Below are 21321 nucleotides of genomic sequence, written 5' to 3' on the forward strand. Positions count from 1 at the left end.
ACATTGTGGACACAGGCGGTGTCGGGCAGCACAGAGAGGTCTTACAGCCTTGACAGTTTTGGTAGATATTAGTGCATACAAACAAACTCAGAACTTTCGAGGGCTCAAATAGACATTTTTTTTAAAAAAATAGAAGTAAACTGAAATTATTTGTTACAATTCCATGTATACTAAACTTTCAAATGTGACACTTGTTGCATTATTTGTACATACACAGGCAATTGTGGTTTTCGAAATAAATTCCACCGATAACAAATTTTGCATAAAAATTTATTCTTTTATCAATACAAAATATTTCCTTAATCTATACAGCCTCTTCGCATTTTGTTTTTCTTAAAATATATACATTGACTCACACAATAGAATAGCTCGTTAATAAATGTTTCATATAATTTAAATACGTCAATTAATAATACTGGCACTGCATGGCCTCTGTCTATTTAATAGCTAGATTTCATCTTAAAACTATCAGTCCATTCACATAAATTTTTGGTAATAGTATATTTTACAAAAAGCACAACTGACATGTGATTGTCACTCAGGTTAAAGGCACTTTATGAAGCATCTATATTTCATATAAATGTCAATATGCTTGGCATGTGTGTTATGGCAAATATCATAGTCTAATGTGAAAACACTTTCCGTATAATATTCGAAAATGCGTAAAGTTCACGTATAAATCTACATTTGGAAGTGCTGGTAATATGTTAAAGTATATTCGGATCATTGAGTTCAACTTAAATCTCACGCAAGTGAGGAAAATATGTAGTGGAAAAATTATTTGTGAACGCACTACTTCACGTGGATCAGTTTCAAGCGTATTCGTCTTGATATTACAAATTTTGCAGCGATAGTTGAATGTAGCCTGGGTCAACTATGTGTTTTTACGATTTCACAATTATTACCAAATATGAACTGCAGATAGAGCTGGAGCTGTTAGTAATCTAAGGCATGGTATAGGCTATATCTGCAGTTACTTTACAAACAGAATACTCTATATCATATAACTAACTTAAAATTTGGATGAATTGAATTTATATGTAATTATACATAGATTTACATGTGGTAATCACAACTATGACAGATTTTTATTTATTTTGTATACATATATTTCGAATATGCTAAATAGTTCGTTCAAATTTTGCAGGTTCATTTTTATCTTTTCATAACTTTTATTATTATTAGTTTTCCTGAGTTATAATAAAACGTAAATTATTAGATTTGGACTTGACTATGAAGTTTATTTTTAGTTTCCTTCCTTTACCAATCCTCGGATTCTACACTGTTGTTCTATGTAATTGTATGTCAAACACGGACAAGTTGCATTTTCACCTATTTTATCTCTTGTAACAACCGCCATCCAGGATGTAGAAGACTCCATGATTACAAAAACTGTATTTAATTTAATTTATTGTAAAATTTTATAATTTCAACTTCCATTTTATACGTGAAATATCTCTTGAAGTCATTTTGATCGAATATATATCTTTCTCGTCCAAATTTTTATCTGGCTACGATATTTCATTCAGTGGTTCCAACACACAATGTTTGGTACAATCGTAATTTTGTAAAAAGAATAATTTAATTTGCTCAGAGTGTAATGCAAGTATAGAACAATAATCTTAACGGGATTTAGGGCTCCAAAGTTTCTGATAATATAATTAGAAGTGGCTCTCCATAACAAATCTCAGAGAAGATTGCAGAAAAGAAATGTTCTGTTTGTGTTGAAAACATTTTTGGGTTTATCAATTTTACAATAAGCGTTGTACATTTGTAATTACTTCATTGCACGATACAATACACAAGCGGCATCTTTATTACTTGCAGTTAGTAAAAAAAGATTTTTTTGATTTTTAGTACAGAATTCGAAAATTGCCTCATCAGCATAGTACATTTTAATGAGAGAGAATCCTGCATTAAAGCTTCATACGAACCTACGTCTAGTATGTTCTATAAAAAATATAATTCTCCTCCTTTTCTTTAATATTGTTAGTGTCACTTCATTTCATTTATATTCCTTATTTTTAACCCGAAAATTTGCTTCATGTATTACTTGCAATTCCTCATGAACTATAAATATGCAAGTTTGTTTCCGAAAAGTATGTTATATATCCGCATAATTAAGTAGTTGAATATTTAAAATGTTAGGTTCATCAGAGATTACTCTTCTTATGGTATTACAACAAATCTGGTATGTAAGGAAAATGAGTAATTTCATAAAAGTGTTTATGTACTAACCTGTAGTTTTTTAGTTGCTGGAAGCTGGTTGTTGTTTGGACATTGTGAAGACCGTGTATTCTGACGATTCAAAGTTATTTTATTTGTGGAATTTTGACAAGTGTAACTGAAGAAAAGTTATTCAATAGTTTCATTTTTTTCTGCTTTAGTGTTCTTATTAGAGTAAACGACGAATATTAGTGGTAGTAGTGCTTAGTGCTGATTGACAGGAGATGCATAGCGTATTAAGGACACTTACGGTATTGGATCATAGGTTTCATAGTTTACCCCAGATCTAAGGTAGCCTCATAGTAGACCGTCTAAATCTCATTGTTATCCTCTAAGGGAGGACAGTTTCAATTATATGACAGTCGAAGCTACGTAACAAGTTTCCATGTTGAAAATATACTCCTACTCATTGTCTAATAGCACTTGCATATTTTCCAAGAGACATACCATATTTAAAATATTTCAAAAGAATTCATGACCATGTTGGCCTATGAAAACGATTAAACAAGAAATAATATCAAGTCGGCAATTGAAAGTCTACCTTTGTTTAATGGGTTTTTCAAGTAGCGAAAGCCTATAAATTAATCATTGGCATAGAAGGGTGGGTTCAATTCACAAAAAACTCAATATAAATGGGTCATACAACCATAGCTAAAAAGAACTACTCCTCTTAAATATACAACAAAAAACGACAAAAAAAACTAAGTACTACGCGAAATTTGAGACATACAGTTCCACTGTATTAATGTAGCTGGAATCTAAGGACATGTCAATAAATAAATATACTCTCGTAACCCTCTCACTCTCTCTTTCTCTCACTCTTTCTATAAACAAAAATAATCACGCAACAAGACAACAAACAACAGAACATCTGATGATAACACAAAGCTCTTAGCAGGTAACGTACGTGTGGTGGTATTCGAAGCTGTGTTCTAGTAATAGTTAGGGTTTGGGGATTATTGGATTCTATTTCTAAAGTTCCTGTATGTTTGTGGAGATACACACTGACCAGTTACTGGGTTTGAAGTTAATGGATCTAGTAGCCCATGGTGATGATATTACTCTAGGTGAATTAAACGCAACTAGATTTCGTGTAGACTTGTAGTAGATCGTAGGAGAGAGACTTCCCGTGGGTCTTCTTCACTGTTACTTGTACGATGTAGCTTTTGCCTGCCTTTAGGCTGGATAACTTTTGTGTGACAACGAGCCTGTAAAGAAAATGGAGTTTTATTAAAGGATATAAAAATTCCATGGTTACCTTGTGGTTTTGTTTTATTTTTGCTACTATTTCTCAGATTAATAGCATACATTGGCGACCCGGGACCCTCCACAAATGTTGACAAACTACGTATCTAGGATTATTGATCAATGTATTCATGCCTTGTTAAAGAGGTTTCATTGATGGATTCATGTTATTTATTATACTTCTCTTTTGGAAAATCGCGAAGATGAGGATGAATTGAGATAAGATGAAATATACGAAAAGGCAATCACAAACAGATAAGGACGTGGAAGTGAGCTTGACATGATAGAATTGATAAAGGTACTCTCACAAATAACACCCATGCTCAGTCGGGATTCGAACTCGGAACTACTGACGCGCTCTGCCAACCACTCCGCTACGGAGCATTTGTTGATAGATTGGTTTGGTTTATTTTACTTCGCTTTTCTGACACTTTTGCCTAATCGCGAAGATGAGGATGAGTGATGACATGATGACATTGATGAAGGGACACTTGCAAACAACACCAGTGTTCAGGCCGGGTTTCGAACTCTGGATTATTTCAGTATTTTTACACACTACATTTTTCACATATAAAACTGGGCCCCACCGTAAGAAAATCCTGGCTACGTCCGTGACAGCGACGATGAGAACAAATGGAACTAAATAGACGAAGAAACAAACCTAATGAAACGATCACTTCCTAACCCCGGTTCTGGCTTCGAAACGTGCCAAGACAGCCACTGCACCAAGAAGGTTCTGCCCCGCCGTGGGAAAGAGCATTTTGTGGCCACGTAATAGAAGTTCCGGGTTCGGGTAGTGACCTAAGCATTGGTGTCTCTTTGTGAATGTTCCATCACATTCATCTATTCGTTACTCATCTCCATTCTAATAGCCAAAAGGGCCAGTAAAGCGGAGAAAAATGAGGAAAGTACAAATAAAATATCACGGATATTTGATAACACGATACATTTCAAAATCATTTCTTTCTAATTTTAGCAATCTTTACGTAGCGTTTCCACCTCGCTACCAGTAGCGAACACTCTTTTGCAAGAAAGGTAGCAGGAGTTACAAAACACCCACCCAGTCAGGGCAGAGACACGAAAAATAGGGAAGCGAGAGTGGGAGACAGAAGGAACAGGGAAACGAGAGAGAGAAAGAAACCGGTAAAATTAGATTGAGAAAGGAATAAAGAAGCGATAGAGAGAAAGAAAGAAACAGGGAAGTCAGATTGAGAAAGGAATAAAGAAGCAATAGAGAGAAAGAAAGAAACAGGGAAGTCAGATTGAGAAAGGAATAAATAAGCGATAGAGAGAAAGAAAGAAACAGGGAAGTCAGATTGAGAAAGGAATAAAGAAGCGATAGAGAGAAAGAAAGAAACAGGGAAGTCAGATTGAGAAAGGAATAAAGAAGCGATAGAGAGAAAAAAAGAAACAGGGAAGTCAGATTGAGAAAGACATAAAGAAGTGATACAGAGAAAGAAAGAAACAGTGAAGTCAGATTGAGAAAGGAATAAAGAAGCGATAGAGAGAAAGAAAGAAACAGAGAAGTCAGATTGAGAAAGGAATAAAGAAGCGATAGAGAGAAAGAAAGAAACAGGGAAGTCAGATTGAGAAAGGAATAAATAAGCGATAGAGAGAAAGAAAGAAACAGGGAAGTCAGATTGAGAAAGGAATAAATAAGCGATAGAGAGAAAGAAAGAAACAGGGAAGTCAGATTGAGAAAGGAATAAAGAAGCGATAGAGAGAAAAAAAGAAACACGGAAGTCAGATTGAGAAAGAAATAAAGAAGCGATAGAGAGAAAGAAAGAAACAGGGAAGTCAGATTGAGAAAGACATAAAGAAGCGATACAGAGAAAGAAAGAAACAGTGAAGTCAGATTGAGAAAGGAATAAAGAAGCGATAGAGAGAAAGAAAGAAACAGGGAAGTCAGATTGAGAAAGGAATAAATAAGCGATAGAGAGAAAGAAAGAAACAGGGAAGTCAGATTGAGAAAGGAATAAATAAGCGATAGAGAGAAAGAAAGAAACAGTGAAGTCAGATTGAGAAAGGAATAAAGAAGCGATAGAGAGAAAGAAAGAAACAAGGAAGTCAGATTGAGAAAGGAATAAAGAAGCGATAGAGAGAAAGAAAGAAACAGGGAAGTCAGATTGAGAAAGACATAAAGAAGTGATACAGAGAAAGAAAGAAACAGTGAAGTCAGATTGAGAAAGGAATAAAGAAGCGATAGAGAGAAAGAAAGAAACAGGGAAGTCAGATTGAGAAAGGAATAAAGAAGCGATAGAGAGAAAGAAAGAAACAGGGAAGTCAGATTGAGAAAGGAATAAAGAAGCGATAGAGAGAAAGAAAGAAACAGGGAAGTCAGATTGAGAAAGGAATAAAGAAGCGATAGAGAGAAAGAAAGAAACAGGGAAGTCAGATTGAGAAAGGAATAAAGAAGCGATAGAGAGAAAGAAAGAAACAGGGAAGTCAGATTGAGAAAGGAATAAAGAAGCGATAGAGAGAAAGAAAGAAACAGGGAAGTCAGATTGAGAAAGGAATAAAGAAGCGATAGAGAGAAAGAAAGAAACAGGGAAGTCAGATTGAGAAAGGAATAAAGAAGCGATAGAGAGAAAGAAAGAAACAGGGAAGTCAGATTGAGAAAGGAATAAAGAAGCGATAGAGAAAAAGAAAGAAACAGGGAAGTCAGATTGAGAAAGGAATAAAGAAGCGATAGAGAGAAAAAAAGAAACAGGGAAGTCAGATTGAGAAAGACATAAAGAAGTGATACAGAGAAAGAAAGAAACAGTGAAGTCAGATTGAGAAAGGAATAAAGAAGCGATAGAGAGAAAGAAAGAAACAGAGAAGTCAGATTGAGAAAGGAATAAAGAAGCGATAGAGAGAAAGAAAGAAACAGGGCAGTCAGGTTGAGAAAGACAAAAAGAAGTAATAGGGAGAGAGAAAGAAACATTATGTGGTGAAATGCGCTATTCCATGGTTGGCAAGTGACCACCTTCTTGCCCCTCCTTGGATACGCCACAGACTTATTATGTTCATTCTTTTATCTTTTTCATGAGTTCATTTTCGCAATTAACTGACAGAAATAGCATAAATGAGTACGGAAGTTACCTGGTGTCTGCTGGGTTTTGAGGCACACAGTGCATAACCACGAAATTGGCATCTCGCCTCAAGTTCTTGTCCAGGTTGCATTGGTTGGGCTTCTTGAAGTACAACCTCTTCTGCCGCTTCTCTTCTCGCACGTAGATGCAGTACTCCTTCACCCTGGGGCTGGGGGAAGGGATCCACCCGACGGTCACCGAGTCACACGTTCTCAAGCTCTCGTACTCGATCACTTTCGTCTCGTTCGGCAGATCAGGCAACGGGAACCGCCCGGCTTTCGTGGTGGCCACGACTTCCACCCCGACGATCCTCCTCAGCTCCTCTTGGTCTACCGCAGACACCCGGAGCACGTACCGCCCCTTTTCTGGCGCGAAAACCTTCAGTTTCTCGTACCCTTCCACGCGCCGCTTCCCGACCACCGTGGCCTTCTGCTTGGTGACGTCGACGTTCACAGCGCCGCCGCACGGCATCACGGAGAACAACAGCTCGTCCACCATCTTGCTGACCTTGAATTTAAATATCGCGCGGCCATCTTGCTGTCTCAGGTTCACCGTTGCCGGTTTTCCGTCCCTTAAGCTCGAAGGGCGCGTCTTTTGGTCGTATTTGAGCGTCGTCTGCGCGTAGGGGAAGCTAAGGTTGGTCCTCTTGTTGACCGCAAACAGGTTAAAATGGTACACCTTCCCTTGCTCCAAATCGCTGATGGTGAAGTGCGTCTTCTTCCCAACGCACCCAACGACAATGTCCTCCTGTAGCTTCCTGCTGGAGTTGATCTTGACGAACTTGCTGGCGATCTCGCTCTTGTGGATGTCCACCCGTTCCCTCGGAAAGTCGAATCCTGTTGTCTGGGACACGTCGGGCGGGACAACGCCGTATCTTTCTCCTCTGGCTTCGCACAAGGTTGAGTAGTCACGTCTGGTGTTCACTACCAGGCAATACTGCATCAGGTGGGGGTCGATGGAGCTGCAACGATACACGAAATACAGCACTTAGGATATATAGACACACTCATTTATACAGGGCGATTCAGTAAGTAGTGCAAAAATTAAATAGGTAATAAACCACTGAATACTTAGAGATAGGGAACCTAGAGTCGTGAATGCAAGCGTACCGACATATCGGCTGAAACATGTTAAGTGCGTACCGTCGTCCATTGGAATGACTATCTCCCCGTACATGTCACTTATGACACTGCTGACGTACCATGAGTAGATGCATTTATAGACATTGATTTACGCGCATGAGTTACATGCTTGTTCATTAATTAACTAGTGTCATAACATTGAGAAACCGGCATTAACAATGTACACTTCTCCAAATGTTACTTGAGCGCCCTGAAAAATTTCTAAGTCCAGAAAACGTTAATTTGGCAACATAGCTCTGGCGAACCAGCACATAGTAGCCAACTCTACTGCAGATCCCTCTTCTAGGCAAGAAACCCCGTGGTGAATGATTTACGATCTTGTTTATAACAAGAAGTCAGAAACTATATTCGCCCAACATATTAATAGAGAACAAAACGGAAAACTCAAGTATGAGGAATAATTTTAAGAGAATACTTGCGATTCGGCATGTTGAAATTGGGATCGGAGAAACTGTTGTGAGGTTGGAAACACTGCACTCGCTCGAGGTTCACCTGGAGAAAATCTCTGTCAAGTTTGAATGCAAACGGGCATAATTTCCAATAGTTTATACAAATTGTATAACAGCACCTTTGCAAATACTGTGCAATGAGCGAAAAGTAACAATTCTCCCGTCACAGATACTTTTCCTATAAATTAAGGGTCGCGGGTTCCAATCCTGAACCCTCCATATTTTATCAAACCGTTTTCTTTGTAAGTATGGTATTCAGATACATTGAGTATGGAATTCAGTAACTATATAATTTAGAGATGAAATTTCTTTCAAAGTAATAAATTCCCACTCAATCTAGGCATGCTACATGTGAAAAGTCTGCCATTATTTTGAAACTAATTTACACAACATATCCTTGATTACAATGGGGAACACAGTTTTTGGCACATGAAATGTATATTGTGTTTCTAATGTACAATTTTACGCTGAATTCAAATATGCACTCAGAATTTTCTATCACCCACAGTTTTTGTACAATTACATTTTTTAAGTTTTGCTTTTTCGGAATTTTTTGGCGTTTTCTCTGTGATGTGTAATGTATGTAAAACGTTATTTTAAATGATTTCGAACACAAGGTGGGCACAAACAATTTAACATTTATGAACGCAAAATGACGCACGTAAATTTTATTTCGGGGGAGGGCTGAATCACATTGAAAGGAGGGGGCGAACATCGTATTTGATGCGACTTCAATGGAAATGAAATGTTGTAGCTTGAACGAAGAGATTATTCATCAGACTGTTATTTCTGTTTAAAAGGAATAAGTTGTAAACGCAAATAAACAGTTAAGTAACCAAATTTGGCATATGCTGTGAGGCCAGTACCTGTACCACATCCCAGTACACATCTAACTCTAGAAGATGGATGGGAACACGAGGTAGCTACCAAAGTTGAAAATGAGAAGCAAGATCATTCTACTTGCGAAGTCTCTTCCTGTGAACCTCATCTGCTAACACAAGGTGAATTAAAGAACCCTGTTCGGGATTTGAAATTGGGAAAAATTGGCCGAATTGTTGGTATCTACAGTAGGCCGAAAGGCTGGAATGTCCTTCATAAATACACCAAAGTGTGTTTCGTTCGTAACCAACAGGAAGGGAGTTTGAAGAGTTTAATTCGAGAGAAAACGATAGTGTATTGTAATAATATTTGCTATGTTATGTATTTATTTGATCATGAATATGAAACAATATAGCGTAGCCTGCACTGGTTCCTCGAAAACTAGTTTGAAGGCTGTTCTCTTGCACAGTGGGATCACATTTCCTTCTGTGCTGTTAGTTTGTACAAGTAAATTGAAGAAAACACATGCAAATATGAAAAAACTGTTAGAAAAATTCAGTATAATAAGTATTGTAGGATCATATGCTTCGATTTAAAAGTAATTGCGTTTTAAAGGGTTTGCAGTTATTTTGCTGTTTATTGTGCGAATGGGACACCAGGGACAAGAATAATCATTGCAAAAAGAAAGAATGACCAATTTGTAAATCACATACACCTGGGCATTCAAAATGTTGTACATCCCTCACTAGTTCACTCTGATATGATTCTTCTTCCTCCACTTCATATCGAGTTAGGGAGGGCTTATCAAAATCTTCGTTAAGGCGAACAAAAATAGTGCTGAGTTTCATTATTTGAAGGAAACATTTCCTCGTGTTAGGACGCTAAAATCAAGGAAAGAATTTTTGTGTGCTCCCAAATTAGAAATTGAAAGATCAGTGTGGAGTTAATTTAAAAGCGTTGTGTATAAACGTTTTAGGAAATCGTAAAGTTCCGAACTACCGTTATATTGTGGGTGAACTGATACAGCCATACAAAGATATGGGGTGTAATATGTCCCTCAAAATAAATGTCTTTGACTCTCACCTGGATTTCTTCTCTGACAATCTCGGTGCCGTCAAGTGGCGAACACGGGGAGCGTTTCCACCAAGTCTCATGGAAAGAGGTACCAGGGACAATAGAGGGCAAGAATGCTTACTGATTACTGTTGGATGCTGAAGAGGGATATTCCAGGTGCAGAATGCAGATGGAAATCAACAACTCTCACATTTTAGATAAGTTGAGTAGCGTCGTATCTTAAATCGTCTACTTTACCATATTGATAGTGCACTTATTTCGGGAGAAATGAGATAAGGTCAGATGATGTTTTACCGTTTACTGAGCTAAACAAATGAGAGTAGGAGGAGAAGGGTAGGTGGCTGAGGGATGCGCCAACACTTACCTCTGCTTCCTGGCGGCAGCACTGGCTGCTACTATCAATGATCCACCAACTGATTACAACTCAAATAAGGGCCGGTGACAAGGCACCCTTCGCTTAGATAGTAGCCAGTTCCGCTGTACTTTGCAACCTCCGTTTCCTGTAGAATTCTCCTCTGCAAGTCGGAGCATTCCAGGAGACGGAGGAAACCGGACGAGAAGTACACTAGGAAGCAAACGTTCTGCACCCGCATCCCCAGCCATCTACAGTATGTATGTCAAGATGCACAAACATATTTCACACTTAACCTAGGTATCACAAAGAAACTGTGGGTGATGGACAAAAACTACTTAAACATTTGAATTCAGTACAAAAGGTACTATTAGGATCAGCTATTTTTCCTCGTGTGTCAGAAAAAAAGTTCAATTTTGTTCCCCGGTGTTATTATTACCATTCATTCTAAGTAATTATTTTTATTATTCTTTGAAAATCAATAGGAACATTCATCAATTGGGATCGAACAATACCTAAATTGTTGTCGCATCCCAACTGAAAGTATTTGGCCAAACAATGAATGTGTTGACTAGGGCTCCGTAGTTAGTGAAGAATTCTGAGCCTTCGGAACAACTAAACCTGATATCAGTCTGTTTTCTTTTAGCTAGAACCAAAAAACATATTTCTTTTGCCCTTTTCTTCGTTTTAGGTTATTTTCAATATTTGTTTTGCTTTTTTTGCTACATTTTTCTTAAGTTTAAAACTTATTTTTTCTCCTTCCTTGTTGTTTCGTGAAGTTTAAATGCATTTGCTAGCATGACTTATAGATTTAAATTTCCTTACATAGCCCTTTTAGCAAGTTTACCATTAAACGAATATATGGTCAATGGAAAAGCACAACTATTATTTTCAAGTGAAATATTTGGCAAATGGATTAAATAATTAATTGTGGTAAATTTATTTTTCCTGCAACAAACTTAAGATGCTTTGTGTGAAGCCTACTTTACGGTTCCCTTGTTAGTCTCTGTTATTGCTTTCATTTGTGCTTTAAAATAAAATTAGGCACAATATTAAAAAATATATAACCTTATGTTCGCCAAGAACAAATTTATTTTCAGTTGCTTGCCGTCTACTGTATCGTGGAAGATCCATTTTCAATGGAGGTGAATGATTTATACCAAAAAAAGTTGCCGTGTATGTTACGTAACCTTGAAGTTAATTTAAGGATATCTAAATTAGCACTTAACTGCTTTTAGCTTTTAGCTTTTTGCTTCAGTAGTTAGTAGTTTAAACCTCCAAACAGCGGGTTTTATCGAATTATTCAACGACTCTTTTTTCATTTATTAAAAAAATCAAGCTTTCAATTTCGGTGCGAAAAATATTTTAGACCATTTTTTAAATCAATTTTAAGGTTTTCCTCAGGTCATCAACTTTCGAGCCCTCGCGATGATTAAGGTATGCATCCTATGTTGTTTCTGCACCTGTCACGTGGTATCAGAGTGTCTGCTTCAATTTAGATAGCTGTCTGGAATCTAAGATTTCCAAGTCTTGGAAGAAATCAACGTTATATCCATGAATCTGAAGAAATATTTCGTCAAATGTTTCTCGCCTTCTGAAAGATTATCTGCTGTGGTTGGGGATCGATCTTACGACCCCTGTCACACACGTCGGGCACGATAACACTACACCACAGATATCACTTTCTTCTTGTGCTACTAGTACTAAACATATAGTTTAAAAAATGACAGTAAACTATTTAGGTCCTTTAATTTGACATCTCGTATCCGTATTTTTCAAATCACACAAAATGAAAAAAAATGTAAATACCCACATGGGATAGTCTTTCTCCCTCTCTCCCTCTCTCTCAATCAATATATGGACATAATTTCACTTTTGCCACTTGTGAGATAGAAAAGGCTTGTGCCTGGTCGTTCTTCTTTCTACAACAGTTCTCAGTACTTCGAACTTCTGAACACACGAACGCAGTATTTCCACATGTATGAGGTATTCCTTGCATGTTTCATACAACTAATAGTGAATACGAATAGGAGATTTTGTAAAACTGAAGGACCTAAATCGTGCACTGTCACTTTTTAAACTACATGTTTAGTACCAGTGGCACCTGTGGTGTAGCTATATTGTGCTCTACGTGTGTGATAGGTCGTAAGACTTTTCACATGTTGCAGACATTTCATAAGGCATGCCTAGATTGAGTGGAAAGTTAGTGGCTTGAAATAAATCTCATCTCTGAATTGTATACCTTACTGCAAAAAAGAAAGAAAAAAACAGATACATTGAGCTGCTGGAAACATTTGTCAAATTCCAAACCGAATTACATTTTGCGAACATTCTGAAACTAAATTGTTCAAGTTATTTACTAAACTCCATACTCGATGTATCTCAATGCCATACTTACAAAAAAATAAATAAAAATATGGAGAGTTCAGGATTAGAACCCGCGACCATGAATTTCTTGGAAAAGACATATCTGAGACAAACCTTACAAACATTCTACAACTTCGCTTGTAGCAAATGCCTTGAAACGTGTTGATGATTGCGTAAACTACCACTTTTCTATCCGACGAACACATTTGCACTGGAAATTGAGAGAATTGTTACTTTTCGCTCATTGCACAGTATTTGCAAAGGTGTTGTTATATTATATTTGCATAAACTATTTGTAATTATGCCCTTTTGTGTTCAAATTTGACAGCGATTTCGTCCAGGTGGTGCACGAGCGAGTGCAGTGTTTCCATCTATCTACTATTTCCTAATTTCCAGTGTTTGCAGATCCTGCATTGTGCTATCTACTACTTCCTAATTTCCAGTGTTTGCAGATTAGGCATTGTGCTATCTACTAGTTCTTACCTTCCAGTGCTTGCAGATCCTGCATTGTGCTATCTACTACTTCCTAATTTCCAGTTTTTGCAGATTCTACATTGTGATATCTACTAGTTCCTGACGTCCAGTGTTTGCAGATCCTGCATTGTGCTATTTAATAGTTCCTAACGTCCAGTGATTGCAGATTAGGTACTGTGCTATCTACTAGCTCCTAACTTCCAGTGTTTGCAGATCCTGCATTGTGCTATTTACTAGCTCCTAACTTCCAGTGTTTGCAGATCCTGCATTGTGCTATTTACTAGTTCCTAACGTCCAGTGTTTGCAGATCCTGCATTGTTCTATCTACTAGCTCCTAACTTCCAGTGTTTGCAGATCCTGCATTGTGCTATTTACTAGCTCCTAACTTCCAGTGTTTGCAGTTCCTGCATTGTGCTATCTACTAGCTCCTAACTTCCAGTGTTTGCAGATCCTGCATTGTGCTATTTACTAGTTCCTAACGTCCAGTGTTTGCAGATCCTGCATTGTGCTATCTACTAGCTCCTAACTTCCAGTGTTTGCAGATCCTGCATTGTGCTATTTACTAGCTCCTAACTTCCAGTGTTTGCAGATCCTGCATTGTGCTATCTACTAGCTCCTAACTTCCAGTGTTTGCAGATCCTGCATTGTGCTATTTAATAGTTCCTAACGTCCAGTGTTTGCAGATCCAGCATTGTGCTATCTACTAGCTCCTAACTTCCAGTGTTTGCAGATCCTGCATTGTGCTATTTACTAGCTCCTAACTTCCAGTGTTTGCAGATCCTGCATTGTGCTATTTACTAGTTCCTAACGTCCAGTGTTTGCAGATCCTGCATTGTGCTATCTACTAGCTCCTAACTTCCAGTGTTTGCAAATCCTGCATTGTGCTATCTACTAGTTCGTAACTTCCAGTGTTTGCAGATTAGGCATTGTGCTATCTATTAGTTCCTAACGTCCAGTGTTTGCAGATTAGGTACTGTGCTATCTAGTAGTTCCTAACTTCCAGTATTTGCAGATCCTGCATTGTGCTATCAACTAGTTCCTAACGTCCAGTGTTTGCAGATCCTGCATTGTGCTATTTACTAGTTTTTAATTTCCAATGTTTGCAAATTAGGCATTGTGCTATCTACTAGTTCTTAACTTCCAGTGTTTGCAGATCCTGCATTGTGCTATTTACTAGTGTTTAATTTCCAGTGTTTGCAGATCCTGCATTGTGCTATCTACTACTTCCTAACTTTCAGTGTTTGCAGATCCTGCATTGTGCTATCTTCTAGTTCCGAACATCCAGTGTTTGCAATTCCTGCAATGTGCCATCTCCCAATCACAATAAGTCTCCAAAAGTTTATTGTTCCATACATGATACCCAGGCACGTACCCAGGAATTATTTTCGGGGGGCTAAACACCATATTTTAAAGGGGTATAGATAGAACCTCGCAATTGTATTTTTAAGGCCTGTGGTGACGATTGGGTTCCAGAAAGGAGGGGAGGGGGCGGGTGCAAGGAAAGTTTACTTTATCTTGGTAGACAACCCTTAGCATAAAGAGGCGATAGTGTGAAGGCAAGACAATGAGAAGCAACTATCCCCTAAATCGTGGTCATTGTTTAAGGCTCCCATTTTAATCATAACGTGAAATCTGAACTTTTTCTTTATCACTCGACTCCTCTGTTTCTATACATCAGCACTGTGTGCCGGAAACATCTGAGTATGTTTTTGCCCGCTTCTTCTATGGTGTCTTTGAGTGTGAAGCGGTAGCTCGTGTTGAGCACAGAAGTAAAATGTCTCCTCAACCGGTGGGAATACACTTCAGTTTCCTTGTTTATCCTTTAATTTCTGTGCGTATTCGTTATACAGGTAACATCTTACGATTTGACATACACGGGACATGTACTATGTATACTTTTTAGCGAAAAATCAGTCGAAGTGAAGGGTGGCTCGGTGGCTCAGTGGTAGAACAATGGCACGATATGCCAGAGCCTTGATTCGGGTCCTGGTAGAGCCTTCAATTTCCGCCTAAAATGTATATGTATGCAACATCTACTTGCTTTCTCTTCTCGACATTCATACAATTTCGGCTGTCCCTTCATAGTGTTAAGTGTTTGAGTGTGTGTCGAACCCAGTAGGTCAGTAGTATTTATTATGGCACGAAATTCTCGGACTGCATACACGAAATTTCGTCCGGGAACAACTAAATCATCACTCAAAACTTTGATTTTTCAGTTGATCTGTGCAGCTTATTTCTTTTTTAATAAACTACTACAATACCCGGTACTGCTGAAATGTTCTCTTTAAAAAGAGACCTTCGATCTCATCGGCCTTCGACGCGAACTAGCGACTGAGGCTCCGGAAGTTCCGTTGTCGTCAATGTCTTCAGCTTTGGACCCGAACTGGAAATAGTAGTAGACTTCGTTCCTTCACGGTATTTAGTCATTTTCATTTTCGAATCACCAGATCTTATAACGCTACGAATGGACACTGACTGATCACTAATCGACAGTTTGAACTAACAAACTTACCTTTGAATTCTCATTAACCGATTCTGTTGTACAGATCAACCTGGAAATTGAAGCCGCGTACTTTAACCTCATTATATTCTAGATGTTCCGTAGATAAAACGATTCGTTAATATTGCCAGTAGTTCGACTCCTTTGCTTAATAAAGAACGTTCCCTCTCGCACTTTCCAGATTAAAAATTACAAAATTCGTCCTACCTGTGGCGCTATCTTTCTTGTGCAGCTTCCAAATGCTGACAAGCCTTTACATAGTGCTCAAGTTCGCTGCGACAACACCAAAAGTGCAAGAAACGTTTACATGCAATATTATCAACAACAGGATTATAGAACATTCTCCTTCTTGCCTTTATAATAATTTCTCTCCTTAAATTATCGTCACGTTATTCAAGGAGGCAAAAACCTAATTTTATGTAGTGTAAATTGAAAACTTTCCTGGGGGTGTCGAGCCCCATGATCCCCACCTTGGATACGCGCTGTTAACAACAACAGGGTTATAGAACATTCTCCGCCTTGCCTCGATAATTATTTCTCTCCTCAAATTCGTCATATTATTTTATATCACAGCACAAGAAACCAAAAAACTAATTTTATCTAGTGTAAATCGAAATTTTTCGGGGGGCTTGACCCCTAAGCCACTCCTCTGGATACGTGCTTATCTTGGTAGCCTTTCTATTTACACACCATAGGACATGTGCCTGGTTCGCTGAGATGAGGGGATGCTCAGTTTTATTGAAACGACTCATCTATCGTGTCTGCCTGAAGCGACTTCCACTGTCCACAAAAGGGTAAACGACAACCCCTTTGAGTATGCAACCAAACTAACTTCATTGTATTGGGGTTGCAGAAGTTGAGATACGTTGATTGGTATTCCCTTGAAATATTAAATCCACTTCTTACACTGAAAAGCTAATCGGGACTGGGTCTACAGATTAGAGAGGGATCGAAATCACTGTGCTATGCGCCTCCACCGGGTATCGAACGTGGGACCCCTCGATTACGAGGCGACGACGTTACCACCACATTATCGGGGAGGCTCTGGGACATATTACAATAAAGAACTCATTTTCAAATAAAACATATGAAACATGTATTTCAAAGTTTATCGTGTCTTCGCTTTGGCAGGTTGCACTCAGTACTGCGGGTTCGTTACCAAGCAACAAATGTAGCTCGGACTGGGTAGTTCTCTCAGTATCGTGCGTAGTGCCGCTTCGGTCTGATGTTCGCGCATGTGTGGTTAATATTTTGTTTATACTGAAGAGGGCCCGTGTCGCTTTCAGCTTCGATGTGAAATATTCGTGTCTCCTATCGCTTCGGCCCTACAGCTTCCTTAAAGGCTGTCTGTTAATTTAAAAAAAGGTGAATTCAGGTCGCCACAAACACACACACACACACATTCATTTGTTTGATTGAATTTGTTTTTAAGTCCACTTTATGCACAGAAAGTCTAATCGGGATTGGACCTACAACTTAAAGTGGAATCCGAGCCGGCCTCCACATTGTTTCGAACCCAGGAACCCTTGATTCCAAGGCGACGACGATGCCACAACGTCATTGGAGAGGTCCACACACATTGCAACATGTTATATAAGGCGTTGTTATATACAGCGTTAAGAGTTATAAGAGAGACCCTTCAAATTGAAATTCGAATATTTTATCGTGCATAAATATAATGATTGTAAATTGCAGTAGTGCACACGATAAATATATTAGAAAAAACTGAATCATTAAAAATGCATTAATTAGGGAAATTGTGTAATAGTCGTTAATTCTTCAAAATTATCACAGTCTTTTATTGCAGTAGTTGGATCTCAGTGGACTTTTATCGTTATTTCAGATTTGATTTTTCTTATTTAGCGTCGCTTTTCTTATGATTTTGGATAATCGTGACGAAGAAGATGAGTGCTGATTATATCGAAACACGCACAGAAAACAAAGGCCATTGTATGTCTTGTGCTTGTGAGTGTTACGTGGGTGCTCTCTCTCTCTCCCTTTCTCCCTCCTCCTCTCTCTCCCCTCCTCCTCTCTCTCCCTATCTCTCTCCCTCCCTATATATCTCTCTCTACCTCCCTCTCTCTCTCCTTCTCTCTTCCTCTCTATCTCTCCCTCCATCCCTCTCTATCTCTCCCTCTCTCTCCCTCTCTTTCCCTCTCTCTCTCTCTCTCTTTTTCACTCTCTCTCTCCATCTATCTCTCCATCCATCCCTTCCCCCTCACTCTCCTCTCCCAATATCTCCCTCTCTCTCTCTCTCCCTCTCTTTCTCTCTTCCTCTCTATCTCTCCCTCTCTTTCCCTCTCTCTCTTATTCTCTCTCTCCATCTATCTCTCCATCCCTCCCCTCCCTCCCCTCCCTTCCTCCCCCTTCCTCCCGCAATATCCTCTCTCTCTCTCTCTCTCTCTCTCTCTCTCTCTCTCTCTCTCTCTCTCTCTAAGAGTTACCATTATCACATCTACACCAGTAACAATATTTGCACAAGAATGCAAGAGAACTATAAGTATAAAATGTAACTTATAATATTAACAGAAAGCAAAAACTAAACGAAAAAAAAAAAAAATATATATATATATATATATATATATATATATATATGTGTGTGGGGGGGGGGGTGCCAGATACTTAGCGCTATCGTCTTTGGTGCGAACGGTCCCGGGTTCGATTCCCGATGGGAGCCCCAAAATTCCGGCGTTGTTTCGACGTCGTGAGAACAATTATGCAGAGCTCGAATTTAGTATTTTACATAAAATAACATATAATAAAAAAAATCATGTATGTATATGTGTGTAAATTATGATCCCCCAGTCTTGAATGATTTCGCATCCTGTATTAGCCGAGAAATGCCAAACTGTGATATTGAATTTCCTCTCGAAATCAAGAGGATTTCGACAGAACAGAACTGAAATAAATCCTTATCCCTTCACGATGCTTTATGTGAACGCAGGAGAATTCCTTCCACTCACCTGGGCTCCCATCGAACGGTCAACCTTTTCCGTCTCTGCCTCTTCTGGATTCGAATCCTGGGCTTGAGGGGCTGACGGAGCAGGGTGTGGCCCGCGAGCGTCGCGTAGAAGTGCACGTAGGTCTCTCTCTCCAGAGGTTGCATCTCTATGATGTAGAGACCGACACGTGCCCTGTCCAAGCTGAACGTGTGGATCTCCTTCCCTCGGTAAGTTTCCAGCGTCTCCTCTTCCGCCGGACTGCTTCTGCCATCTGTCGGGAGAACAAACAATTATTTCGAGCAATACGTCTACCAGGCGACAATACGACACCAAGAGGTATTGGACGAGAATAAAGACTTACAGAATTAAAATTCCTTTCAACTTTAGCGTTTAGTATCTTCGTTTTACGTTCCTTTTCTCTAATTTTTGGCTAATCATAATAATGGCGTACGCACGGGGGGCAAAGGGGGGCAGTTCCCCCATCCTAATACACTCACTTAGAAATTTAGTGCAGAGAAATATTATTACCGTTATTAAACAAAACAAATTATTCTCTTTAAATAATAAAACATTTTGAGGCCGGAGAAAGTTCCAAGAAACTACGGAGGGTTTATTTCCTATGTAATTGGACTGTCTCACCTAGTTCTCCAGCAAGTTACTTATTTAAGACTCAACACCTATGCAGTCGCAAAATAAATTGGTCACACATTGGAAATGAATATATTATGTGTATTTGTTTTGTATTTACTGTAGGAAATCATGTTTATATGTAAATTAGTCTGAACCACTGAGATGGAAAATAAAGAGGGAGGGGAACAGAGAACTTTTGTGCCACTGAAGTTTTAAATCTTCTAATAGAGTGATTTTCGGTGGATCTATATACACACCTCTGTTTAGTACCCATCAATACAGTAAACCAGTGAGGTGGAATGAGGTTTTTCTTTCTCAGACTGAACTTTCATGAAGGCTTTAGCCCCTCAATAAGAGGGTCTGCGCACGTCTATGGGATGCGTGATGAAATTGCTGAAAGGGCACTCACAAAGAACAACTATGTCCAGGGCGGGATTCGAACCCGGGACCCTTGGCTATGATAACCACTCCGCAACGTGGTCAATGAACTGTTTATGGTGTCCAGAATTTCGTAAGGGAGGCATGCACTCAACGATACGAACGGGGGTTGTACCCTATTGTTAATGGTGAGTGCTATATATTGTCACGTTTTAATGCATTTGAAGTTCTTTTCTTTAGAAAAATCGGGTCTCACCCTGTCCCTGTCAGAGTACGCCACTGACTATATTATTCGACAACTTTTTCGGAGACATTGTTAGAAGACAATAGTGGCATGAATTTACATTAGAAGTTTTATAATAAGGTGTCCCGACAAAACGTACCAGCGACATAACGTACCACTTGGGTTTTCGCGACGAAACGTACCACTCAGATAAACAGCTACCTGTGAAGAATCCACTAATGACTTCAAAATATTTACTCCGCGACAAAACGTACCAGTTCAAGGAAAACGTTTGAACTTGCCCTTGACATGTCAGACATTACAACATGGTGCGCTATCCAGCACCCAGCTAGGTTTTTCGTTTTACGTTATTAGTCATTACGACTTTCATCCCTTAGGTTAGGTTCGGTTCGGTTCGGTTAGGTTCGGTCAGGTTCGGTTAGGTTCGGTTAGGTTCGGTTGTTCGGTTAGGTTCGGTCGAGTATCGAGAGAATGAGGAAATCCGTTTGCATATACTCATGTGTGCCGCTCTCGCCTTCTTAAAGACGGAGGAAGTTTATGATGGATGGAAATACACTCTCAAGCCCCAGAATCAGCGAAGGTAACTCTTTTCTTTGATTACTTTGTAAATAGTTGGTTGCAAAACGCGGAAATTCCAATAACAGTGTGGGAGTGTCCAAAGCCTGGATAAAGTGTGATGGAAATCAGGAAAACTAGAGAAAATAGTAATTTCGGTAAATAATTTTTGATGCCGTCCCATCAAGTGGTATGTTTTGTCGCATCGCAAATATTTTAAGACTCATTAGAAGACCCTTCGCAGGTAGCCGCCCAGGTGGCTGGTACGTTTTGTCGCGTATTCTTATAATAAAGATTAAATTGAATGTTGACCTAAAATCGTGAGTACAATTGGGGAGTGTCCCTTCAATAATTTTAGCATGCGTTCACTAATTCTTATATTCGAGATTAACCAAAAGTGGCAGAAAAGCTAAGTAAAATAGAGCAAATAAAATCAAAACAATTGGAGATCTACTTGAAAGGATATGTCGAAAACTAGAAAACGGTGGTGATGGGATTCGATGCGCTGACACGCGTCATTCGAAGAAAAAGTCGATTAGCAAATCCTGGTCCTCAAGTACTTCTTTTAACGTAAGTATTTTTTCACCAAATAGTTTAACATTTTGAAACACTGAATTCAAGTGTGTTCATTGATTTCCTTAACGTCGCAAGTTTGTAAGATTACCTTTACCACGACAGAAAAGACGAGAGACCAAAGAGACAATGAAATATGAGAAATGGCCTTCGTTAAATATACCACAACAGCATTCGTCGTGAATGATCATAAACAGAATAAGCCTACAATAATGATGTGTGACCCTGGGACAGTCATTTATCCATACACCCCAATACCCCTAACACCCTCTATTTT

At 38.9% G+C, this 21321-nt stretch overlaps 1 protein-coding gene across 2 annotated transcripts in view; it reads right to left on the bottom strand.

Annotated features, from left to right (window-relative positions):
* Nucleotides 1-253: 253 nt before the first annotated feature.
* The window catches only part of nord (neuron derived neurotrophic factor nord), a 254652-nt gene continuing 233584 nt past the window's right edge, over nt 254-21321 (bottom strand). For both annotated transcript variants that reach the window (XM_083141510.1, XM_083141509.1), the window contains exons 4-6: nt 18686-18935; nt 6556-7506; nt 254-3434 (exon numbers count right to left, since the gene is read on the bottom strand). In XM_083141510.1, coding sequence (XP_082997636.1) covers nt 3299-3434; nt 6556-7506; nt 18686-18935 — 1337 coding nt within the window. In that variant the 3' untranslated portion in view covers nt 254-3298. The remainder of the gene's footprint in view (nt 3435-6555; nt 7507-18685; nt 18936-21321) is intronic.

The sequence above is a fragment of the Lepisma saccharinum genome, chromosome 20, assembly GCF_977018435.1.
Source record: "Lepisma saccharinum chromosome 20, izLepSacc3.1, whole genome shotgun sequence".
NCBI classification, from domain to species: domain Eukaryota; kingdom Metazoa; phylum Arthropoda; class Insecta; order Zygentoma; family Lepismatidae; genus Lepisma; species Lepisma saccharinum.